This window comes from Bombina bombina, chromosome 2 (assembly GCF_027579735.1).
Source record: "Bombina bombina isolate aBomBom1 chromosome 2, aBomBom1.pri, whole genome shotgun sequence".
NCBI lineage: Eukaryota > Metazoa > Chordata > Amphibia > Anura > Bombinatoridae > Bombina > Bombina bombina.
This window is the reverse complement of record NC_069500.1, coordinates 157779769-157806550: the sequence shown is the minus strand read 5'-3', so window position 1 is coordinate 157806550 and position 26782 is coordinate 157779769. Positions and strand designations below refer to the sequence as shown.

The 26782-nt window shown below is 40.4% G+C and overlaps 1 protein-coding gene across 1 annotated transcript in view; it reads right to left on the bottom strand.

Moving 5' to 3' along the window:
* Positions 1 to 202: 202 nt before the first annotated feature.
* Positions 203 to 26782, bottom strand: part of ZSWIM6 (zinc finger SWIM-type containing 6) — a 270005-nt gene continuing 243425 nt past the window's right edge. The window contains exons 9-14 of the mRNA XM_053701315.1: positions 20311 to 20571; positions 19556 to 19691; positions 18259 to 18416; positions 4426 to 4589; positions 3118 to 3199; positions 203 to 2850 (exon numbers count right to left, since the gene is read on the bottom strand). Of these exons, the coding sequence (XP_053557290.1) occupies positions 1988 to 2850; positions 3118 to 3199; positions 4426 to 4589; positions 18259 to 18416; positions 19556 to 19691; positions 20311 to 20571 (1664 nt within the window). The 3' untranslated portion in view covers positions 203 to 1987. The remainder of the gene's footprint in view (positions 2851 to 3117; positions 3200 to 4425; positions 4590 to 18258; positions 18417 to 19555; positions 19692 to 20310; positions 20572 to 26782) is intronic.

The following is a 26782-nucleotide window of genomic DNA, read 5'->3' as shown; positions in this document are numbered from 1 at the left end:
CTTTGCCTCTTCCTAGTGGTAGAGAAGAGTAATTGCCAAGAGTAAAAGGATTGTGGACCCACCACCTGTATGAAAGAAAAGTCTATAAAGAAATTACATTACGTATCAGACAATGCATGTTTGGGAATTCAGAATACAATTTTTACAGCAACCTGAAATGCAAATAAAACAAAGGAACTGGAGGCAACTAACAGAAGCAGAATCAACTTTCAAAAAACTAATTTTAATCAAAACAAAAAATTGTTGATCATTAACAAGTTTATAAAACAGTGATTTAGTTACATAAATAAATCGATATCAGTGTATCAAATCTTAATTACTTTCAACTTCATGAGCATGTTTACATGGGTGATGAAGTACAACCTTTTTACCTAGTATAATAAATAAAATGAAGAGCATGAAAGTTTATTTTCTAAACAAAAATACTTACAAACATACCTATTAGCATGTTCTTTTCTCTAATGAAGGGAACAAGAGACACTAGACAACTTTTGCACCAAAACATAAAAAAAACGCTTTTAAAAAGCACAAAGATACAGAACCATTCAGCTAAAATTAAAGACACAATATTGTAACCAATAGGTTGGTATTTAATTATATAATGAACTGTTTGGTAGTTAGATCTCCAGTTTGGTTATTTTAAAGCATTAAGACAAGGCAAGATCAAAGGCTGTTTTGCTTCAATAAATCTAAAGAAAAAACAAACAAAAATAAAATACGAAAAAACTGAAAAAGTTGAACAGTCATACCTACATTTCTGTCTACCCTGCATAGCCAGAACCATGCAGAGACATATGTTATTTGTGCACAAGGGTTAGCTTATTGTTTGATCACTGCCAAGGTGCAATGTATAAAAGTCAATTGTTTTGGATACCTTTTTTGTTGTTATTAAGCGTGTCTTGGAAGATTTATATGCTAGGAGGCCCAACCCCCTATTGTGACATATTCTTAATGCTAAGGCTTGCTGCTCTGGCTCCGTATTACAATTTCCGTTTTAACAATCATGCCAGGTGTGCGCATATCTTCTAACTATTCGCACGAATGTTTAAAATCAAGGCCAACAAAAATGTCACTTTGCAACAGATATCAGCCTAGCCATGCAGTCAAACAAGGTGGATATGCATAGATGCCCAGCACATATGTATACCACCTGAGCCAACACTGAAGCAAGGCGCACTTCGATATGTTTTCCTTTTGTGTTTGTTAATTTTTGTTTAAAACCAAGCTACTGCAGCTTCAAGTATTTTGCATTACATAGAATATTTTTTTTTATAAATTAGTTAATGTTATACTTTGTTTTCAATATTCAGACATATACTATAATATATATACAGTACAATAAATGCTCTCATTCTTTATTTCTTGATAAATCCCTGAGAATGTATGTTGACAGTCGCTAAGTTTCCACATGCACAAGCGCTGTGTGCCATGCTTCGGGGTGAACAGCATTGCAAAGCCACGTAATCAGCCTTATTTTTACCATTAGTATTGTCATTTTTCAGGGTCTTATGGTAAATATATTGAAATGTAAGGATGAGTTACAAGAGGAGTAAAGCTGGATCCATTCGAGGTACTTGTCACAGGATGGAGGTGTTTTTTTGTTGTTTGGTTTTTTGTGTTTTTTTTTATTTTTTGTTTTTTTAAATTTTAAAGCCATTGCATTTTCTTTGAGGCTGTGAACGAATACAGAAGGAAAAGTAGAGCTATGTGGACTTTTGCCACTTGACAACATATACTCAGTGTAAACCAAACCTTGAACCTCTCTCATACACACAGATAACTGGAAACCAAAAAGAAAATAGAAATACACAAACTTTCACAACATGACAATTTAGTTTTAAAACTCAATAGAACTATACATATAATACCGGTGTGGCTCTTTTTTTGTATTGTTTTGACATTTTTCTTCTTAAGTTAAAAAGGATACAAAGGCAGGCTCAAGTAAAAACAAACTGTCCCATCTCCCCCCCCCATTCACACATTTTCGTCAACCAAACCGTTCACGAACCAACATCATCAGTTTCTTTTTGCCTTTGTAGATTTGTTTTAGGTTGTCAATAAACTGTGTAAACTGAATATGTCCATCATGAGCCATTAGGAAGGTCTCTCGAGCCTTACTAAGAAACTCTATAAATTCGCTGTAGTGACGAGGACTTATGTGTGTGAGCCGTGAATGTGTTGTGTTTATATAAGCCCCAATTGTGGCATCCAAGAGCTGTCTTAAAGGGGACTTGTCCAGTGACATAAGTTTGCCAGAGTTCCTCCGTCCATGAAGTCCCACCATCCCAGGAGTGGTCAAAGTGCATCTGCGCAAAATGTCTGAAAGTACTGTAGCACATTTGACACTTGTGACCACAAGAGGTATAATTGCTGCTAGTTCATTTTTCCCAAGGGAGTGGCTTAGGGCACATGCCCACAAGACGTCATTAATGGCAGGGTGCGTATCCTGGTTATAACTCAGGTTAAGATGAGTCATGGCCAATGTAGCAAGTTTGTAGGCCCTCATGGGGTAACCACGGTGCTCCATGTACCGTGCTATTGTAAAAAGTTGGGTATAGCTCATGCCAGTCGTAGCAGCATCCAGGACAATTTGGTAAGCAGTCTCAAAAGCTATGTGATCCTTTTCACATAAAGTAAGTGCTGAAAGGGCACAGTTTTGGGGGTCCTTCATAGCGCACTGGAGTGCAAGCGTCCTAGCACTGCCGGCCAGCTTTTCTTGCTGATGGCAGTCCAAATGCAAGCGGACAATGGTGCTATTAGACATTACTGTTGTAGCAACAATACTAGTGGCCTCTGTTGGAGTGAAGAGCGTAAACCAACTCTGCATGATGCTGTCCAGTGCATATACTCCTAGAAGGGGTGAATAAAAAAAACAGTGAATGTAAAAGTAAATCAGAATATTAAGCCAACGCACAGAACACACAATGTGAACACAATGTGAACTTGCATGCAGAATTAAATATAAAGGACACATCTATGTACACAATGAACATTCTAAACTGCTACTTTTTTGTAACACATTCCATAAAATGTGATATTTAATAACTTGGTGCACATAACATTCATCTGTATTAGAAAAGATTTTAATTAAATTATATAGCAGAAACTGATACATACCTACTTCAGTTGCACATGTTACCAACCACCTGACCATTTCACGACGACGCCAGTTTAAGGTTGATAACGTCATTCGCATTACCTAAAAGGTTACAAAAATGTGTCACTAATGTTAAGCGGCAACAACATTACATACACATACTATACATATACACACACACATACATACACTTTTCCAAAAACATATTTCTAAAGAAAATTATATTTTGAAAAGTAACAAAAAACACTATACAACGAAAGCACCTGAACCCACTACTAATTGCAACCAAAATTAGAGATTGGATTTAAAAAAAAAATCCAATTGTGTGTTTTTTTTTTTAATGTATTTACGACGTGTAACTAGAACAAGCACAACTAAACCTGTTTTGCCATGTTCTCAAAGTTCAGAAGCCTTTTTTTCCCCCAACACAACCCTAAAACTTTCAGGCCTTTATTAAAAACACTGCAGTTTGTCTTTTAAAAGTATGTCTATCTGTCTCCTAAATATTCTTACTAGCTCCTACATTTTAAAAGGATTTGGCGACACCTAACTTAAAGGGAAAAAAAGTGCAATAAAACTTTCATGATTCAAATAGGGCATGTTTAAAAACAACTTTCCAATTTACTTTTATCACCAATTTTGCTTTGTTCTCTTGATATTCTTAGTTGAAAGCTAAACCTAGGAGGTTCAAATGCTAATTTCTTAGACCTTGAAGGCCGCCTCTAATCTAAATGTATTTTGACAGTTTTTCACCACTAGAGGGCATTAGAGTTTGTGTGTTTCATATATAGATAACACTGAGCTCATGCACATGAATTTACCGAGGAGTGAGCACTGATTGGCTAAAATTCAAGTCTGTCAAAAGAACTGAAATAAGGGGGCAGCCTGCAGAGGCTTAGATAGAAGGTAATTACAGAGGTAAAACGTGTATTATTATAATTGTGTTGGTTATGCAAAATTGGGGAATGGGTAATAAAGGGATCTTTTAAAACAAAAATTCTGGTGTTGACTGTCTCTTTAAGGTAACACATACGTGCTTAGTCCCAAATTCTCACTTATATGCGAGGCAAACTTTCCTGGCCAGCACACATGGATAAAAACTCTATAAAAATTGTGCCCTTTAAATAAGCCTATCGTGTTTCCATAAATCACCAGGTGAGGGTCGTGTTCTCAAGAACATCTATTTTAGATTTTCTCTTTATTGCGCCCCCTGCATCTTGCTGCAGAATAGGAAGACAAATTACATATAGATAATGGATTGTGTCAAGAAAGATTACAGGTAAAAATCTGAGCAAGATATAAAAAAAACAAAAAAAACTTCTACAAACCTGCAGACCAAGTTCCAGCGATACTTTTAGAAGTGTTATGTCTGGTAAGCTGTCCATTAAAGTTGCTATTTTAAAAGCATCTTGGGCAAGCTTAAATATGTGCGATGAGGAGTGAATATTTTTCTGGATTGATTCTAACACTGTTTCGAGTCTTCTAACATCTCCTGCAAAGTGAGCAATAAAGGGATTTAAATACTACATCACATTGCTTAGTCTGCGTGTGTCATACAATTAGACGAGAACATTTTAGTTAAGTAACCATATGGCTAGGAATGGGACATAAGCCAGAAAAGCTAAGGAACTAAAAACAGAATTTATGTTTACCTGATAAATTACTTTCTCCAACGGTGTGTCCGGTCCACGGCGTCATCCTTACTTGTGGGATATTCTCTTCCCCAACAGGAAATGGCAAAGAGCCCAGCAAAGCTGGTCACATGATCCCTCCTAGGCTCCGCCTACCCCAGTCATTCGACCGACGTTAAGGAGGAATATTTGCATAGGAGAAACCATATGATACCGTGGTGACTGTAGTTAAAGAAAATAAATTATCAGACCTGATTAAAAAACCAGGGCGGGCCGTGGACCGGACACACCGTTGGAGAAAGTAATTTATCAGGTAAACATAAATTCTGTTTTCTCCAACATAGGTGTGTCCGGTCCACGGCGTCATCCTTACTTGTGGGAACCAATACCAAAGCTTTAGGACACGGATGAAGGGAGGGAGCAAATCAGGTCACCTAAATGGAAGGCACCACGGCTTGCAAAACCTTTCTCCCAAAAACAGCCTCAGAAGAAGCAAAAGTATCAAACTTGTAAAATTTGGTAAAAGTGTGCAGTGAAGACCAAGTCGCTGCCCTACATATCTGATCAACAGAAGCCTCGTTCTTGAAGGCCCATGTGGAAGCCACAGCCCTAGTGGAATGAGCTGTGATTCTTTCAGGAGGCTGCCGTCCGGCAGTCTCGTAAGCCAATCTGATGATGCTTTTAATCCAAAAAGAGAGAGAGGTAGAAGTTGCTTTTTGACCTCTCCTTTTACCAGAATAAACAACAAACAAGGAAGATGTTTGTCTAAAATCCTTTGTAGCATCTAAATAGAATTTTAGAGCGCGAACAACATCCAAATTGTGCAACAAACGTTCCTTCTTCGAAACTGGTTTCGGACACAAAGAAGGCACGACTATCTCCTGGTTAATGTTTTTGTTAGAAACAACTTTTGGAAGAAAACCAGGTTTAGTACGTAAAACCACCTTATCTGCATGGAACACCAGATAAGGAGGAGAACACTGCAGAGCAGATAATTCTGAAACTCTTCTGGCAGAAGAAATTGCAACCAAAAACAAAACTTTCCAAGATAATAACTTAATATCAACGGAATGTAAGGGTTCAAACGGAACCCCCTGAAGAACTGAAAGAACTAAGTTGAGACTCCAAGGGGGAGTCAAAGGTTTGTAAACAGGCTTAATTCTAACCAGAGCCTGAACAAAGGCTTGAACATCTGGCACAGCTGCCAGCTTTTTGTGGAGTAACACAGACAAGGCAGAAATCTGTCCCTTCAAGGAACTTGCAGATAATCCTTTCTCCAATCCTTCTTGAAGAAAGGATAGAATCTTAGGAATCTTTACCTTGTCCCAAGGGAATCCTTTAGATTCACACCAACAGATATATTTTTTCCATATTTTGTGGTAAATTTTTCTAGTTACAGGCTTTCTGGCCTGAACAAGAGTATCAATAACAGAATCTGAGAACCCTCGTTTTGATAAGATCAAGCGTTCAATCTCCAAGCAGTCAGCTGGAGTGAGACCAGATTCGGATGTTCGAACGGACCTTGAACAAGAAGGTCTCGTCTCAAAGGTAGCTTCCATGGTGGAGCCGATGACATATTCACCAGATCTGCATACCAAGTCCTGCGTGGCCACGCAGGAGCTATCAAGATCACCGACGCCCTCTCCTGATGGATCCTGGCTACCAGCCTGGGGATGAGAGGAAACGGCGGGAATACATAAGCTAGTTTGAAGGTCCAAGGTGCTACTAGTGCATCTACTAGAGTCGCCTTGGGATCCCTGGATCTGGACCCGTAGCAAGGAACCTTGAAGTTCTGACGAGAGGCCATCAGATCCATGTCTGGAATGCCCCACAGTTGAGTAATTTGGGCAAAGATTTCCGGATGGAGTTCCCACTCCCCCGGATGTAATGTCTGACGACTCAGAAAATCCGCTTCCCAATTTTCCACTCCTGGGATGTGGATTGCAGACAGGTGGCAGGAGTGAGTCTCCGCCCATTGAATGATTTTGGTCACTTCTTCCATCGCCAGGGAACTCCTTGTTCCCCCCTGATGGTTGATGTACGCAACAGTCGTCATGTTGTCTGATTGAAACCGTATGAACTTGGCCTTTGCTAGCTGAGGCCAAGCCTTGAGAGCATTGAATATCGCTCTCAGTTCCAGAATATTTATCGGTAGAAGAGATTCTTCCCGAGACCAAAGACCCTGAGCTTTCAGGGATCCCCAGACCGCGCCCCAGCCCATCAGACTGGCGTCGGTCGTGACAATGACCCACTCTGGTCTGCGGAAGGTCATCCCTTGTGACAGGTTGTCCAGGGACAGCCACCAACGGAGTGAGTCTCTGGTCCTCTGATTTACTTGTATCTTCGGAGACAAGTCTGTATAGTCCCCATTCCACTGACTGAGCATGCACAGTTGTAATGGTCTTAGATGAATGCGCGCAAAAGGAACTATGTCCATTGCCGCTACCATCAAACCTATTACTTCCATGCACTGTGCTATGGAAGGAAGAGGAACGGAATGAAGTGTCCGACAAGAGTTTAGAAGTTTTGTTTTTCTGGCCTCTGTCAGAAAAATCCTCATTTCTAAGGAGTCTATTATTGTTCCCAAGAAGGGAACCCTTGTCGACGGAGATAGAGAACTCTTTTCCACGTTCACTTTCCATCCGTGAGATCTGAGAAAGGCCAGGACTATGTCCGTGTGAGCCTTTGCTTGAGGAAGGGACGACGCTTGAATCAGAATGTCGTCCAAGTAAGGTACTACTGCAATGCCCCTTGGTCTTAGCACCGCTAGAAGGGACCCTAGTACCTTTGTGAAAATCCTTGGAGCAGTGGCTAATCCGAAAGGAAGCGCCACAAACTGGTAATGCTTGTCCAGGAATGCGAACCTTAGGAACCGATGATGTTCCTTGTGGATAGGAATATGTAGATACGCATCCTTTAAATCCACCGTGGTCATGAATTGACCTTCCTGGATGGAAGGAAGAATTGTTCGAATGGTTTCCATTTTGAACGATGGAACCTTGAGAAACTTGTTTAAGATCTTGAGATCTAAGATTGGTCTGAACGTTCCCTCTTTTTTGGGAACTATGAACAGATTGGAGTATAACCCCATCCCTTGTTCTCCTAATGGAACAGGATGAATCACTCCCATTTTTAACAGGTCTTCTACACAATGTAAGAATGCCTGTCTTTTTGTGTGGTCTGAAGACAATTGAGACCTGTGGAACCTCCCCCTTGGGGGAAGCCCCTTGAATTCCAGAAGATAACCTTGGGAGACTATTTCTAGTGCCCAAGGATCCAGAACATCTCTTGCCCAAGCCTGAGCGAAGAGAGAGAGTCTGCCCCCCACCAGATCCGGTCCCGGATCGGGGGCCAACATTTCATGCTGTCTTGGTAGCAGTGGCAGGTTTCTTGGCCTGCTTTCCCTTGTTCCAGCCTTGCATTGGTCTCCAGGCTGGCTTGGCTTGAGAAGTATTACCCTCTTGCTTAGAGGACGTAGCACTTGGGGCTGGTCCGTTTCTACGAAAGGGACGAAAATTAGGTTTATTTTTGGCCTTGAAAGACCTATCCTGAGGAAGGGCGTGGCCCTTACCCCCAGTGATATCAGAGATAATCTCTTTCAAGTCAGGGCCAAACAGCGTTTTCCCCTTGAAAGGAATGTTAAGGAGTTTGTTCTTGGAAGACGCATCAGCTGACCAAGATTTCAACCAAAGCGCTCTGTGCGCCACAATAGCAAACCCAGAATTCTTTGCCGCTAACCTAGCCAATTGCAAAGTGGCGTCTAGGGTGAAAGAATTAGCCAATTTGAGAGCACGGATTCTGTCCATAATCTCCTCATAAGGAGGAGAATCACTATCGATCGCCTTTACTAGCTCATCGAACCAGAAACACGCGGCTGTAGTGACAGGGACAATGCATGAAATTGGTTGTAGAAAGTAACCCTGCTGAACAAACATCTTTTTAAGCAAACCTAATTTTTTATCCATAGGATCTTTGAAAGCACAACTATCTTCTATGGGTATAGTGGTGCGTTTGTTTAAAGTAGAAACCGCTCCCTCGACCTTGGGGACTGTCTGCCATAAGTCCTTTCTGGGGTCGACCATAGGAAACAATTTTTTAAATATGGGGGGAGGGACGAAAGGTATACCGGGCCTTTCCCATTCTTTATTTACAATGTCCGCCACCCGCTTGGGTATAGGAAAAGCTTCTGGGAGCCCCGGGACCTCTAGGAACTTGTCCATTTTACATAGTTTCTCTGGGATGATCAAATTCTCACAATCATCCAGAGTGGATAATACCTCCTTAAGCAGAGCGCGGAGATGTTCCAACTTAAATTTAAATGTAATCACATCGGGTTCAGCTTGTTGAGAAATTTTCCCTGAATCTGAAATTTCTCCCTCAGACAAAACCTCCCTGGCCCCCTCAGACTGGTGTAGGGGCATTTCAGAACCATTATCATCAGCGTCCTCATGCTCTTCAGTATCTAAAACAGAGCAGTCGCGCTTACGCTGATAAGTGGGCATTTTGGCTAAAATGTTTTTGATAGAATTATCCATTACAGCCGTTAATTGTTGCATAGTAAGGAGTATTGGCGCGCTAGATGTACTAGGGGCCTCCTGAGTGGGCAAGACTCGTGTAGACGAAGGAGGGAATGATGCAGTACCATGCTTACTCCCCTCACTTGAGGAATCATCTTGGGCATCATTTTCAGTGTCACATAAATCACATTTATTTAAATGAGAAGGAACCCTGGCTTCCCCACATTCAGAACACAGTCTATCTGGTAGTTCAGACATGTTAAACAGGCATAAACTTGATAACAAAGTACAAAAAATGTTTTAAAATAAAACCGTTACTGTCACTTTAAATTTTAAACTGAACACACTTTATTACTGCAATTGCGAAAAAGTATGAAGGAATTGTTCAAAATTCACCAAAATTTCACCACAGTGTCTTAAAGCCTTAAAAGTATTGCACACCAAATTTGGAAGCTTTAACCCTTAAAATAACGGAACCGGTTTTTAACTTTAACCCCTTTACAGTCCCTGGTAACTGCTTTGCTGAGACCCAACCAAGCCCAAAGGGGAATACGATACCAAATGACGCCTTCAGAAAGTCTTTTCTATGTATCAGAGCTCCTCACACATGCGACTGCATGTCATGCCTCTCAAAAACAAGTGCGCAATACCGGCGCGAAAATGAGGCTCTGCCTATGATTAGGGAAAGCCCCTAAAGAATAAGGTGTCTAAAACAGTGCCTGCCGATATTATTTTACCAAAATACCCAGATTAAATGATTCCTCAAGGCTAAATATGTGTAATATATGAATCGATTTAGCCCAGAAAATGTCTACAGTCTTAATAAGCCCTTGTGAAGCCCTTATTTACTGTCTGAATAAAAATGGCTTACCGGATCCCATAGGGAAAATGACAGCTTCCAGCATTACATCGTCTTGTTAGAATGTGTCATACCTCAAGCAGCAAAAGACTGCTCACTGTTCCCCCAACTGAAGTTAATTCCTCTCAACAGTCCTGTGTGGAACAGCCATGGATTTTAGTAACGGTTGCTAAAATCATTTTCCTCTTACAAACAGAAATCTTCATCTCTTTTCTGTTTCAGAGTAAATAGTACATACCAGCACTATTTTAAAATAACAAACTCTTGATTGAATAATGAAAAACTACAGTTAAACACTAAAAAACTCTAAGCCATCTCCGTGGAGATGTTGCCTGTACAACGGCAAAGAGAATGACTGGGGTAGGCGGAGCCTAGGAGGGATCATGTGACCAGCTTTGCTGGGCTCTTTGCCATTTCCTGTTGGGGAAGAGAATATCCCACAAGTAAGGATGACGCCGTGGACCGGACACACCTATGTTGGAGAAATGGAAAATAAACTTATGAAAAACATAACCAGCAGACAATGCCTTTGTGACACCACTATAAGTTTACAATTGCAAAGAAATCTTACTTAAAGCCAAAATTAAACTTTCATGATTCAGATATGCTATGTAATTTTAAACTCCTTTCCAATTTACTTTTATTATCAAATTTGCTTAGTTCTCTTGAAATCCTTTGTTGCAATATATAACTGCTGGTAGCAGTTATATATTGTTGCAAATAAGGCTGCCATAGAGCGTTAGATGTGCACTTTTTACTCTTCAAGTTACCAAGACAACAAAGCAAATCTAACCAGAAGTAAATTGGAAAGTTGTTTAAAGTGATGGTAAATCCTAGCGTTTGTGAAACTCTAGGATTTACCATTGGAACAAATAAAGGGGACTTTTAGTCATAAAGTATAAAATATTTAATGCTGAAAGTTCCTTTGTTTGAAGCGTTTGCCGCACTCCGCTATTGGCTAAGGAGGTGGAAACTCAGCAATTTAGCATTCTGCCGTATGCTGCCTGAGCAGCTCAGTGCGGCGAACGCTCAAACAAATAAAGCAGCTTTCAGCATAAAGTATTTTATACTTCATGACTGAAAGTCCCCATTATTTGTTCCAATAGTAAATCCTAGCATTCACAAATGCAAGTATCTGCCATCACTTTAATAATGCATGTTCTCTCTCAACCCTGACAGCTTAATTTTGACTTTAAATGTGTCTTTAATCAGCATGATCGGGACACAAATTAAAACAAGGTTTTAAGATCTTTTGGCCAAGCCAACTAAGGTCATGTTATACATCTTCATAGTGACAACATTAATACAAAATGGAAATGCTATCCTGTTCAAATTAAACACTAGAGGTAACATTCATCTTGGATAAGCATTTAAATAGAATGGACAGGGAACTTGACTGATTTGTGCTGAGAAGCACCCAAAAATCCTGACCATGCAATGCCCATGAAGACAGGAACGGAAACTATAAAGTCTCTGGTTGTGTTTGTTTCTGCAATCTTGTGCGTATATAGCAGAGCAGCAGTAATAGCATCAGGTTAGTTTATATTTAATGGGCTGTAGGCTCCTGCACTGTTAAAACAGAATTTATGTTTACCTGATAAATTTCTTTCTCCAACGGTGTGTCCGGTCCACGGCGTCATCCTTACTTGTGGGATATTCTCTTCCCCAACAGGAAATGGCAAAGAGCCCAGCAAAGCTGGTCACATGATCCCTCCTAGGCTCCGCCTACCCCAGTCATTCGACCGACGTTAAGGAGGAATATTTGCATAGGAGAAACCATATGGTACCGTGGTGACTGTAGTTAAAGAAAATAAAATATCAGACCTGATTAAAAAAACCAGGGCGGGCCGTGGACCGGACACACCGTTGGAGAAAGAAATTTATCAGGTAAACATAAATTCTGTTTTCTCCAACATAGGTGTGTCCGGTCCACGGCGTCATCCTTACTTGTGGGAACCAATACCAAAGCTTTAGGACACGGATGAAGGGAGGGAGCAAATCAGGTCACCTAAATGGAAGGCACCACGGCTTGCAAAACCTTTCTCCCAAAAATAGCCTCAGAAGAAGCAAAAGTATCAAACTTGTAAAATTTGGTAAAAGTGTGCAGTGAAGACCAAGTCGCTGCCCTACATATCTGATCAACAGAAGCCTCGTTCTTGAAGGCCCATGTGGAAGCCACAGCCCTAGTGGAATGAGCTGTGATTCTTTCGGGAGGCTGCCGTCCGGCAGTCTCGTAAGCCAATCTGATGATGCTTTTAATCCAAAAAGAGAGAGAGGTAGAAGTTGCTTTTTGACCTCTCCTTTTACCTGAATAAACAACAAACAAGGAAGATGTTTGTCTAAAATCCTTTGTAGCATCTAAATAGAATTTTAGAGCGCGAACAACATCCAAATTGTGCAACAAACGTTCCTTCTTTGAAACTGGTTTCGGACACAGAGAAGGTACGATAATCTCCTGGTTAATGTTTTTGTTAGAAACAACTTTTGGAAGAAAACCAGGTTTAGTACGTAAAACCACCTTATCTGCATGGAACACCAGATAAGGAGGAGAACACTGCAGAGCAGATAATTCTGAGACTCTTCTGGCAGAAGAAATCGCAACTAAAAACAAAACTTTCCAAGATAATAACCTAATATCAACGGAATGTAAGGGTTCAAACGGAACCCCCTGAAGAACTGAAAGAACTAAATTGAGACTCCAAGGAGGAGTCAAAGGTTTGTAAACAGGCTTGATTCTAACCAGAGCCTGCACAAAGGCTTGAACATCTGGCACAGCTGCCAGCTTTTTGTGAAGTAATACCGACAAGGCAGAAATCTGTCCCTTCAGGGAACTTGCAGATAATCCTTTTTCCAATCCTTCTTGAAGGAAGGATAGAATCCTAGGAATCTTAACCTTGTCCCAAGGGAATCCTTTAGATTCACACCAACAGATATATTTTTTCCAAATTTTGTGGTAAATCTTTCTAGTCACAGGCTTTCTGGCCTGAACAAGAGTATCGATAACAGAATCTGAGAATCCTCGCTTCGATAAAATCAAGCGTTCAATCTCCAAGCAGTCAGCTGGAGTGAAACCAGATTCGGATGTTCGAACGGACCCTGAACAAGAAGGTCTCGTCTCAAAGGTAGCTTCCAAGGTGGAGCCGATGACATATTCACCAGATCTGCATACCAAGTCCTGCGTGGCCACGCAGGAGCTATCAAGATCACCGACGCCCTCTCCTGCTTGATCCTGGCTATCAGCCTGGGGATGAGAGGAAATGGCGGGAACACATAAGCTAGTTTGAAGGTCCAAGGTGCCACTAGTGCATCCACTAGAGCCGCCTTGGGATCCCTGGATCTGGCCCCGTAGCAAGGAACTTTGAAGTTCTGACGAGAGGCCATCAGATCCATGTCTGGAATGCCCCACAGGTGAGTGACTTGGGCAAAGATTTCCGGATGGAGTTCCCACTCCCCCGGATGCAATGTCTGCCGACTCAGAAAATCCGCTTCCCAATTTTCCACTCCTGGGATGTGGATAGCAGACAGGTGGCAGGAGTGAGACTCCGCCCAAAGAATTATTTTGGTTACTTCTTCCATCGCTAGGGAACTCCTTGTTCCCCCCTGATGGTTGATGTACGCAACAGTCGTCATGTTGTCTGATTGAAACCGTATGAACCTGGTCCTCGCAAGCTGGGGCCAGGCCTGGAGAGCATTGAATATCGCTCTCAGTTCCAGAATATTTATCGGTAGAAGAGATTCTTCCCGAGACCAAAGACCCTGAGCTTTCAGGGATCCCCAGACCGCGCCCCAGCCTATCAGACTGGCGTCGGTCGTGACAATGACCCACTCTGGTCTGTGGAACATCATCCCTTGAGACAGATTGTCCAGGGACAGCCACCAACGGAGTGAGTCTCTGGTCTTCTGATTTACTTGTATCTTCGGAGACAAGTCTGTATAGTCCCCATTCCACTGACTGAGCATGCACAGTTGTAATGGTCTTAGATGAATGCGCGCAAAAGGAACTATGTCCATCGCCGCCACCATCAACCCGATCACTTCCATGCACTGAGCTATGGAAGGAAGAGGAACGGAATGAAGTATCCGACAAGAGTCCAGAAGCTTTGTTTTTCTGGCCTCTGTTAGAAAGATCCTCATTTCTAAGGAGTCTATAATTGTTCCCAAGAAGGGAACCCTTGTTGACGGGGATAGAGAACTCTTTTCCACGTTCACTTTCCAGCCGTGAGATCTGAGAAAGGCCAGGACAATGTCCGTGTGAGCCTTTGCTTGAGGAAGGGACGACGCTTGAATCAGAATGTCGTCCAGGTAAGGTACTACTGCAATGCCCCTTGGTCTTAGCACCGCTAGAAGGGACCCTAGTACCTTTGTGAAAATCCTTGGAGCAGTGGCTAATCCGAAAGGAAGCGCCACGAACTGGTAATGTTTGTCCAGGAATGCAAACCTTAGGAACCGATGATGTTCCTTGTGGATAGGAATATGTAGATACGCATCCTTTAAATCCACCGTGGTCATGAATTGACCTTCCTGGATGGAAGGAAGGATAGTTCGGATGGTTTCCATCTTGAACGATGGGACCTTGAGAAATTTGTTTAAGATCTTGAGATCTAGGATTGGTCTGAACGTTCCCTCTTTTTTGGGAACTATGAACAGATTGGAGTAGAACCCCATCCCCTGTTCTCTTAATGGAACAGGATGAATCACTCCCATTTTTAACAGGTCTTCTACACAATGTAAGAACGCCTGTCTTTTTATGTGGTCTGAAGACAACTGCGACCTGTGGAACCTCCCCCTTGGGGGAAGTCCCTTGAATTCCAGAAGATAACCCTGGGAGACTATTTCTAGCGCCCAAGGATCCAGAACATCTCTTGCCCAAGCCTGAGCGAAGAGAGAGAGTCTGCCCCCCACCAGATCCGGTCCCGGATCGGGGGCCAATATTTCATGCTGTCTTGGTAGCAGTGGCAGGTTTCTTGGCCTGCTTTCCCTTGTTCCAGCCTTGCATTGGTCTCCAAGCTGGCTTGGCCTGAGAAGTATTACCCTCTTGCTTAGAGGACGTAGCACCTTGGGCTGGTCCGTTTTTACGAAAGGGACGAAAATTAGGTCTATTTTTTGCCTTGAAAGGCCGATCCTGAGGAAGGGCGTGGCCCTTACCCCCAGTGATATCAGAGATAATCTCTTTCAAGTCAGGACCAAACAACGTTTTCCCCTTGAAAGGAATGTTTAGTAGCTTGTTCTTGGAAGACGCATCAGCCGACCAAGATTTCAACCAAAGCGCTCTGCGCGCCACAATAGCAAACCCAGAGTTCTTAGCCGCTAACTTAGCCAATTGCAAAGAGGCGTCTAGAGTGAAAGAATTAGCCAATTTGAGAGCATTGATTCTGTCCATAATCTCCTCATAAGGAGGAGAGTCACTATCGAGCACCTTAAGCAGTTCATCAAACCAGAAATATGCGGCAGTAGTGACAGGGACAATGCATGAAATGGGTTGTAGAAGGTAACCCTGCTGAACAAACATCTTTTTAAGCAAACCTTCTAATTTTTTATCCATAGGATCTTTGAAAGCACAACTATCCTCTATGGGAATAGTGGTGCGTTTGTTTAAAGTAGAAACCGCTCCCTCGACCTTGGGGACTGACTGCCATAAGTCCTTTCTGGGGTCGACCATAGGAAACAATTTTTTAAATATGGGGGGAGGGACGAAAGGAATACCGGGCCTTTCCCATTCTTTATTAACAATGTCCGCCACCCGCTTGGGTATAGGAAAAGCTTCTGGGAGCCCCGGCACCTCTAGGAACTTGTCCATTTTACATAGTTTCTCTGGGATGACTAAATTTTCACAATCATCCAGAGTGGATAATACCTCCTTAAGCAAAATGCGGAGATGTTCCAATTTAAATTTAAATGTAATCACATCAGATTCAGCCTGCTGAGAAATGTTCCCTAAATCAGTAATTTCTCCCTCAGACAAAACCTCCCTGGCCCCCTCAGATTGGGTTAGGGGCCCTTCAGAGATATTAATATCAGCGTCGTCATGCTCTTCAGTAACTAAAACAGAGCAGCCACGCTTACGCTGACAAGGGTTCATTTTGGCTAAAATGTTTTTGACAGAATTATCCATTACAGCCGTTAATTGTTGCATAGTAAGGAGTATTGGCGCGCTAGATGTACTAGGGGCCTCCTGAGTGGGCAAGACTCGTGTAGACGAAGGAGGGAATGATGCAGTACCATGCTTACTCCCCTCACTTGAGGAATCATCTTGGGCATCATTGTCATTATCACATAAATCACATTTATTTAAATGAATAGGAATTCTGGCTTCCCCACATTCAGAACACAGTCTATCTGGTAGTTCAGACATGTTAAACAGGCATAAACTTGAACAGAAAGTACAAAAAACGTTTTAAAATAAAACCGTTACTGTCACTTTAAATTTTAAACTGAACACACTTTATTACTGCAATTGCGAAAAAACATGAAGGAATTGTTCAAAATTCACCAAATTTTCACCACAGCGTCTTAAAGCTTTGAAAATATTGCACAACAATTTTGGAAGCTTTAACCCTTAAAATAACGGAACCGGAGCCGTTTTAAGCTTTAAACCCCTTTACAGTCCCTGGTATCTGCTTTGCTGAGACCCAACCAAACCCAAAGGGGAATACGATACCAAATGACGCCTTCAGAAGTCTTTTATAAGTATCAGAGCTCCTCTCACATGCGACTGCATGCCATGCCTCTCAAAAACAAGTGCGCAACGCCGGCGCGAAAATGAGACTCTGCCTATGCTTTGGGAAAGCCCCTAAAGAATAAGGTGTCTAAAACAGTGCCTGCCGATATTATTATATCAAAATACCCATAAAAAATGATTCCTCAAGGCTAAATATGTGTTAATAATCAATCGATTTAGCCCAGAAAAAGTCTACAGTTTAAATAAGCCCTTGTGAAGCCCTTATTTACAATCGTAATAAACATGGCTTACCGGATCCCATAGGGAAAATGACAGCTTCCAGCATTACATCGTCTTGTTAGAATGTGTCATACCTCAAGCAGTAAGGGACTGCACACTGTTCCCCCAACTGAAGTTAATTGCTCTCAACAGTCCTGTGTGGAACAGCCATGGATTTTAGTTACGGTTGCTAAAATCATTTTCCTCATACAAACAGAATTCTTCATCTCTTTTCTGTTTCTGAGTAAATAGTACGTACCAGCACTATTTGAAAATAACAAACTCTTGATTGAATAATGAAAAACTACAGTTAAACACTAAAAAACTCTAAGCCATCTCCGTGGAGATGTTGCCTGTACAACGGCAAAGAGAATGACTGGGGTAGGCGGAGCCTAGGAGGGATCATGTGACCAGCTTTGCTGGGCTCTTTGCCATTTCCTGTTGGGGAAGAGAATATCCCACAAGTAAGGATGACGCCGTGGACCGGACACACCTATGTTGGAGAAAAGTATTTAAAAAAAATTCTCAGGCAAAAAAATAAATGGTATTTGACATGGAATTTGTGTGTTTGAGATTTCTAATGGAGATTTTGTAAAGCCCAGACATTATAGAAAACAACTGGAATAAATTGATTATTCTACGAAGTGTAAGCATATCCACTTTCATGTTACAGTAAACAAATTTTTTCTTTCATACAGATAGAGCATGCAATTTTAAGCAACTTTCTAATTTACTCCTATTAATTTTTATTTGTTCACTTGCTATCTTTATTTAGAAAGCAGGGATGTAAAGCTTAGGAGGCAGCCCATTTTTGGTTCAGAACCTGGGTTACACTTTCTTATTGGTGGCTAAATGTACCCATCAATAACCAAGTGCTATCCAGGGTGCTGAACCTTAAATGGGCCGGCTCCTAAGCTTTACATTCCTGCTTTAAAAATAAAGATGGCAAAAGATGGCAAAAGAACAAATAAAAATTAATAGGAGTAAATTAGAAAGTTGCTTAAAATTGCATGCTCTATCTGAATCAAAAACATGTGGGTTTAGTGTCCCTTTAATAGACAAATCCACATAAAACGCACACTGTACTAGAAAAAGTTTAATTATGTGTAAAACCATTAGAAAATTTTCTAATCTCAACATAAGATTAGAAATGCACAGTAAACAAAACTGTCCTATTTAGTATTCTTATTTATAAAGGCAATAAAGGCTTACAGTACCTTTGGCTGCAGTTAGCATTGTTGATGCTAATTCACACTGTTGAGACTCAATATGGCTCAGGGTGAACCAACGGGGATAACGGTTAGGAACTACTGAGGCAATGTGGTGTGGGCGGGACATGTCTCCAGTTGGAGCAGTGGATTCCAACACTAGCAACCTTAAAAAAAAAAAAAAAAAGGTGTTACATTTTATTATCTGCATACAGCACATTTTTCCTTTAATTCTATGAAATGTAAACATTCTAAATTAGATTCTGATTAGAAAACAACGTGATCTTCATTGCAATTTCCTGCAACATTATGAATAGTCTACTGAGAACAGTTGGATATTGAACGTATTCAAAGAATAGCAACAAACAGATAGAAAAAGAAATGTATAAAGTCACAAACATGGCTGTCAAATCGGGATATCCTGGTTTTGTTCATTAACTTTAAAGGAAAATTAGCTGTTATAACTAATAAACACACAATAACTTAACAATGAATGCACAAGCAGCATGCACATACATGCTTCAAGTGCCTAAGATAATTCAAAGGAAACATCACTGGGCCCAGGATTCCCACCCTTGACATATTTTACAGCTCAGCAAACTTATGTTGAGCAGCACCAATTGCCAACCCTGCAGCATCGGTAACACTTTGCTGTAACATAACCAAAGTAGCAAACCGTCCAGAGACCCTTTAATAATTGTCAAAAAAATAAAAAATAAAAATAAATGAAAAATAAAAATAAATGAAAAATTATGCATGTGCATTTTAATTGCAGACACAGCAGTAGCAGGTAGCATATGCATTAGAAGTTTGTTGCTTTTGAAACCTAAAGTTATTGTTATTTATTGTAAATAAAACGTACCTGCAGTAAACTTCAAATGAAGCTTATTTCCCTATAGTAATTTAGAATAGGTTTAGTTATTACATAAGATGTTTGTGCTTTCATTAAATTATATTTTAGTTATCTTATGCTGATGACCAATTAACTCTTTCCCAATTAATGAAAAAGGTGAAAACTCAAAGTATTTCAGCCCCATCAACCAAACATGAATCGATTATATTAAAACCTGATGTTTCCAAAAAGCAATGAGTTCTTCTGAAAAGGTTTAGCAGAAACAACCTACTAATTATACACTGCCTGAAAATTCAAATAAATATTCACTAAACCAGAAGTAGAATGCTTTAGGGCTATAGGAATTTTCACGCAGAGAAGGAATGAAATATTTGTATGGTTTGAAATTCCTCTGGCTCTGAAGAGGAATATTCATATCATTTATGTGAAATCCAGCAATGCATCAATACATACCTCATTGCTCTCAGTGCAATTTTGTATGCTAATTCAGCATCATGAGGTAGGAGGGAGGTGAACAGATACTTGGCAAATGTGTGCATTGGAATACTCTCTCTATGGATGATTTCACCCAAACCACTATATGGCCCAGCTGTGTAAAGAGAAACAAACAAATGAGTTGACAAAAATCCTCTCAGAAAATTAAATGTTTCATAATAAACAATGCAAGAGCAGCATTTCATTTGCATTGGGACACTGGTGACTTTATTAACAAGGTCTTTTTCCTTAACACTGTCTTAACCATTGTTTATAGCCTGAAGGCTTTTCCTTACAGAATTCAAACAATGGTGAAAAGATTCTCTATTTGACGCAAATGACCAATGAACCTTTAAATAAAAAACTGCTGTTGGAGGGTGCAAAAATAAATAAATATATAAAATTAAAAAAAGTATGTGAGAGGGGAAATGGTCAGTCAGTGTAACAAAGCCATATTGTGCAACAGACAGATGCGCCTTTAGACAAAATACAGTCCTCAAAGTCTTCCTACGTTATCACCCAACATGCGCTGGAGGGCATGCATGCCCCTCTACAACAGTATACATCTAAATTTACCACACAATACTGTACTGTTCTATTAAACCCATTAATTTAACCTTACACAAAATTTATCCCCTCACGATGCTAACATTTTAAAAGTTTTGAAATTCTGCACAAATAAATTAAAGTACACATGTAGTAAGAAATTGTAAGCAGCACCAATGTATTCTTACCTTCTAACAGGAAGACTGCTTGCTTTCGAAAGATTTTTACGAGTGTATCATCTAATTCAATTTCTTGCAATTTAGAAATAAGCTGCTCCTCATTTCGACAAACTTTTTCTTGTGCGTACAAGCCATCTGGCATTATTCGCTGCTGTCCCAGACCTATCAGTGCCACTTCAACAGCCATCGTTAAATAAGATTCCCCCTCCTCTAAAAATTTGTGGGGAGACAAGTGTTGGTATTCCAGAGTTTTGCAATGCCCAAACCCATCTGTAAAAAGACGACACACATGTAAATGTAATGTATTGCTATCTCATATATATATATATATACACATACACACACACACACATAATATGAGTGGCTATTTTAACAGGCTGAGTTGACATTTGATTATTTTTAATTTCTTATTAACAGCAAAGAGAAACTTCATAAAATAAATAGGTAGAGAAAATATACTGGTATAAATCCTGGGAGCAGTGACATTCAAGGTACAGGGAACATTAAAGATGGAAAGCAAAGTAAAAGGGCATTTCCTACCATTTGCAATCAATATATTAAAATTAACATTAAACTAAATGTAATTATCTGTGTTTTTTGTAACACTACATTTATACATCTTACACAAACCGTTTCTTATTAATTTACTACTTTTTTCTTAATTCTGTAAATTGTATGTTTTCCCACTGACCCAAGAGAGGCTGTAGATAACCCTTAACCCCTTAACGACACGAGTCGTACAGGGTACGTCTTGCACAATCTGATCTTTAAAGACCAGCGACGAACCCTGTACGACGTTAGGGGTTTAAAGCGGCTGGAAGTGATCCTGATCGCTTCCAGCCGCTTTCTCGTTATTGCAGTGATGCCTCGATAGAGGCATCCTGCAATAACATTTTTCCCCCATCCGATGCAGAGAGCGCCACTCTGTGGCCCTCTCTGCACCGGGCATGAAGTCCAGAAGAGTGAGGGGGGCGGGATCGGGGTTGTCGGGAGTGCACACGGACGCGCGCGTGCATGGGGAGGAAGCAGGCGGGAACCGCTACACTATAGAAAATTTTGGATCAATATGTGGGATAAAGGGGGGGGGGGGGGGAGACAAAATTATCCAAGGGATCTGGGAGGGGGTGGGTGGTCGGTCTTAGGGGGGTGGAAGCTACACTACAGAAAAAAAATGTTTTAATTAAAAAAATATATATTTTATGCTAAACTGGGTACTGGCAGACAGCTGCCAGTACCCAAGATGGCTCCCAGTAAGGTAGATGGGGAGGGTTAGAGAGCTGTTGGGGGGGGGGGGGGAGAATCAGGGAGGTTGGGGGCTAAGGGCAGATCCTACACAGCAGCATATGTAAATATGCTATAATTTATTAAAAAAAAAATATATATCTTTTATTTTAGTACTGGCAGACTTTCTGCCAGTACTTAAATATGGCGGGAACAATTGTGGGATGGGGGAGGGAAGAGAGCTCTTTAGGAGGGATCAGGGGGTGTGATGTGCCAGGTGGGAGGCTGATCTCTACACTAAAGCTAAAATTAACTTTGCAAGCTCCCTATAAGCTACCTAATTAACCCCTGCACTGCTGGGCATAATACATATGTGGTGCGCAGCGGCATTTAACGGCCTTCTAATTACCAAAAAGCAACGCCAAAGCCATATATGTCTGCTATTTCTGAACAAAGGGGATCCCAGAGAAGCATTTACAACCAATGATGCCATAATTGCACAAGTTGTTTGTAAATAATTTCAGTGAGGAACCTAAAGTTTGTGAAAAAAATTGTGAAAAAGTGAACGATTTTTTTTATTTGATCGTATTTGGCAGTGAAATGGTGGCATGAAATATACCAAAATGGGCCTAGATAAATACTTTGGGATATCTTCTAAAAAATATATATACATGTCAAGGGATATTCAGGGATTCCTGAAAGATATCAGTGTCCCAATGTAACTAGCGCTAATTTTGAAAAAAACATAATTTATGTAAGAACTTACCTGATAAATTCAATTCTTTCATATTAGCAAGAGTCCATGAGCTAGTGACGTATGGGATATACATTCCTACCAGGAGGGGCAAAGTTTCCCAAATCTTAAAATGCCTATAAATACACCCCTCACCACACCCACAATTCAGTTTAACGAATAGCCAAGAAGTGGGGTGATAAGAAAAAAGTGCGAAAGCATATAAAATAAGGAATTGGAATAATTGTGCTTTATACAAAAAAATCATAACCACCACAAAAAAGGGCGGGCCTCATGGACTCTTGCTAATATGAAAGAAATGAATTTATCAGGTAAGTTCTTACATAAATTATGTTTTCTTTCATGTAATTAGCAAGAGTCCATGAGCTAGTGACGTATGGGATAATGACTACCCAAGATGTGGATCTTTCCACACAAGAGTCACTAGAGAGGGAGGGATAAAATAAAGACAGCCAATTCCTGCTGAAAATAATCCACACCCAAAATAAAGTTTAATGAAAAACATAAGCAGAAGATTCAAACTGATACCGCTGCCTGAAGTACTTTTCTACCAAAAACTGCTTCAGAAGAAGAAAATACATCAAAATGGTAGAATTTGGTAAAAGTATGCAAAGAGGACCAAGTTGCCGCTTTGCAAATCTGATCAACCGAAGCTTCATTCCTAAACGCCCAGGAAGTAGAAACTGACCTAGTAGAATGAGCTGTAATCCTCTGAGGCGGAGTTTTACCCGACTCAACATAGGCAAGATGAATTAAAGATTTCAACCAAGATGCCAAAGAAATGGCAGAAGTTTTCTGGCCTTTCTAGAACCGGAAAAGATAACAAATAAACTAGAAGTCTTTCGGAAAGACTTAGTAGCTTCAACATAATATTTCAAAGCTCTAACAACATCCAAAGAATGCAACGATTTCTCCTTAGAATTCTTAGGATTAGGACATAATGAAGGAACCACAATGTCTCTACTAATGTTGTTGGAATTCACAACTTAGGTAAAATTTCAAAAGAAGTTCGCAACACCGCCTTATCCTGATGAAAAATCAGAAAAGGAGACTCACAAGAAAGAGCAGATAATTCAGAAACTCTTCTGGCAGAAGAGATGGCCAAAAGGAACAAAACTTTCCAAGAAAGTAATTTAATGTCCAATGAATGCATAGGTTCAAATGGAGGAGCTTGAAGAGCCCCCAGAACCAAATTCAAACTCCAAGGAGGAGAAATTGACTTAATGACAGGCTTTATACGAACCAAAGCTTGTACAAAACAATGAATATCAGGAAGAATAGCAATCTTTCTGTGAAAAAGAACAGAAAGAGCAGAGATTTGTCCTTTCAAGGAACTTGCGGACAAACCCTTATCTAAACCATCCTGAAGAAACTGTAATATTCTCTGTATTCTAAAAGAATGCCAAGAAAAATGATGAGAAAGACACCAAGAAATATAAGTCTTCCAGACTCTATAATATATCTCACTGGATACAGATTTACGAGCCTGTAACATAGTATTAATCACAGAGTCAGAGAAACCTCTTTGACCAAGAATCAAGCGTTCAATCTCCATACCTTTAAATTTAAGGATTTCAGATCCTGATGGAAAAAAGGACCTTGAGACAGAAGGTCTGGTCTTAACGGAAGAGTCCACGGTTGGCAAGAGGCCATCCGGACAAGATCCGCATACCAAAACCTGTGAGGCCATGCCGGAGCTACCAGCAGAACAAACGAGCATTCCTTCAGAATCTTGGAGATTACTCTTGGAAGAAGAACTAGAGGCGGAAAGATATAGGCAGGATGATACTTCCAAGGAAGTGATAATGCATCCACTGCCTCCGCCTGAGGATCCCGGGATCTGGACAGATACCTGGGAAGTTTCTTGTTTAGATGAGAAGCCATCAGATCTATTTCTGGAAGTTCCCACATTTGAACAATCTGAAGAAATACCTCTGGGTGAAGAGACCATTCGCCCGGATGCAACGTTTGGCGACTGAGATAATCCGCTTTCCAATTGTCCATACCTGGGATATGAACCGCAGAGATTAGACAGGAGCTGGATTCCGCCCAAACCAAAATTCGAGATACTTCTTTCATAGCCAGAGGACTGTGAGTCCCTCCTTGATGATTGATGTATGCCACAGTTGTGACATTGTCTATCTGAAAACAAATGAACAACTCTCTCTTCAGAAGAGGCCAAGACTGAAGAGCTCTGAAAATTGCACGGAGTTCCAAAATATTGATCGGAAATCTCACCTCCTGAGATTCCCAAACCCCTTGTGCCGTCAGATACCCCCACACAGCTCCCCAACCTTTAAGACTTGCATCTGTTGAGATTATAGTCCAGGTCGGAAGAACAAAGAAGCCCCCTGAACTAAACGATGGTGATCTGTCCACCATGTCAGAGAGTGTCGTAAAATCGGTTTAAAGATATTAATTGAGATATCTTTGAGTAATCCCTGCACCATTGGTTCAGCATACAGAGCTGAAGAGGTCGCATGTGAAAACGAGCAAAGGAGATCGCATCTGATGCGGCAGTCCTAAGACCCAACATTTCCATGCATAAGGCTACCAAAGGGAATGATTGTGACTGAAGGTTTTGACAAGCTGATATCAATGTTAAACTTCTCTTGTCTGACAAGGACAGAGTCATAGACACTGAATCTATCTAGAAACCTAAAAAGGTTACCCTTGTCTGAGGAATCAATGAACTGATTGGTAAATTGATCCTCCAACCATGAACTTGAAGAAACAACACAAGTCGATTCGTATGAGATTCTTCGAAAATGAGAAGACTGAGCAAGTACCAAGATATCGTCCAAATAAGGAAATACCAAAACCCTGTTCTCTGATTACAGAAAGAAGGGCACCGAGAACCTTTGAAAAAAATTCTTGGAACTGAGGCTAGGCCAAACGGTAGAGCCACAAAACTGGTAATGCTTGTCTAAAAAGAGAATCTCAGACACTAAAAGTGATCTGGATGAATCGGAATATGCAGATACACATCCTGTAAATCTATTGTAGACATATAATGCCCTTGCTAAACAAAAGGCAGGATAGTCCTACAGTAACCATCTTGAATGTTGGTATCCTAACATAACGATTCAATAATGATAGATCCGGAACTGGTCTGAAGGAATTGACCTTCTTTGGTACAATGAAGAGATAAAATAAAACCCCAGCCCCTGTTCCAGAACTGGAACTGGCATAAATACTCCAGCCAACTCTAGATCTGAAACACATTTCAGAAATGCTGAGCCTTTGCTGTGTTAACTGGGACACGGGAAAGAAAAAAATCTCTTAACAGGAGGCCTTAACTTGAAGCCAATTCTGTACCTTTCTGAAACAATGTTCTGAAACCAGAGATTGAGAACGGAATTGATCCAAATTTCTTTGAAGAAAACGTAATCTGCCCCATACCAGCTGAGCTGGAATAAGGGCCGCACCTTCATAGGTACTTAGGAGCTGGCTATAGGTTTCTATAAGGCTTGGATATATTCCAAACTGGAAATAGTTTCCAAACTGATACCGCTCCTGAGGATGAAGGATCAGGCTTTTGTTCCTTGTTGTGAGGAAAGGAACGAAAATGATTATTTACCCTGGAAAGAAAGGGAAAGCAAAGTTGACTTAGAAGACATATCAGCATTCCAAGTTTAATCCATAAAGCTTTTCTAGCTAAAATAGCTAGAGACATATACCTGACATCAACTCTAATGATATCAAAAGATGGTATCACCAATAAAATTATTAGCATGTTATAGAATAATAATAATGCTATAAAATTATGATCTCTTACTTGTTGCGCTAAAGCTTCTAACCAAAAAGTTGAAGCTGCAACAACATCCGCTAAAAATATAGCAGGTCTAAGAAGATTACCTGAACATAAGTAAGCTTTTCTTAGAAAGGATTCAATTTTCCTATCTAAAGGATCCTTAAATGAAGTACTATCTGCCGTAGGAATAGTAGTACATTAGCAGGAGTAGAGACAGCCCCATAACCTTAGGGATTTTGTCCCAAAAAACTCTAATCTGTCAGATGGCACAGGATATAATTGCTTAAACGTCTAGAAGGAGTAAATAAATTACCCAAATTATTCCATTCCCTGGAAATTACTTCAGAAATAGCATCAGGGAGATAAAACACTTCTGGAATAACTACAGGAGATTTAAAAACCTTATTTAAACGTTTACATTTAGTATCAAGAGGACCAGAATCCTCTATTTCTAATGCAAATAATACTTCTTTAAGTAAAGAACGAATAAATTCCATCTTGAACAAATACAAAGATTTATCAGCATCAACCTCTGAGACAGAAACCTCTGAACCAGAAGAACCATTATCAGTATCAGAATGATGATGTTCATTTAAAAATTCATCTGAAAAAAGAGAAGTTTTAAAAGACTTATGTATACTAGAAGGAGAAATAACAGACATAGCCTTCTTAATGGATTTAAAAAATAAAATCTCTTATGTTATCAGGAACACTCTGAAAATTAGATGTTGACGGAACAGCAACAGGTAATG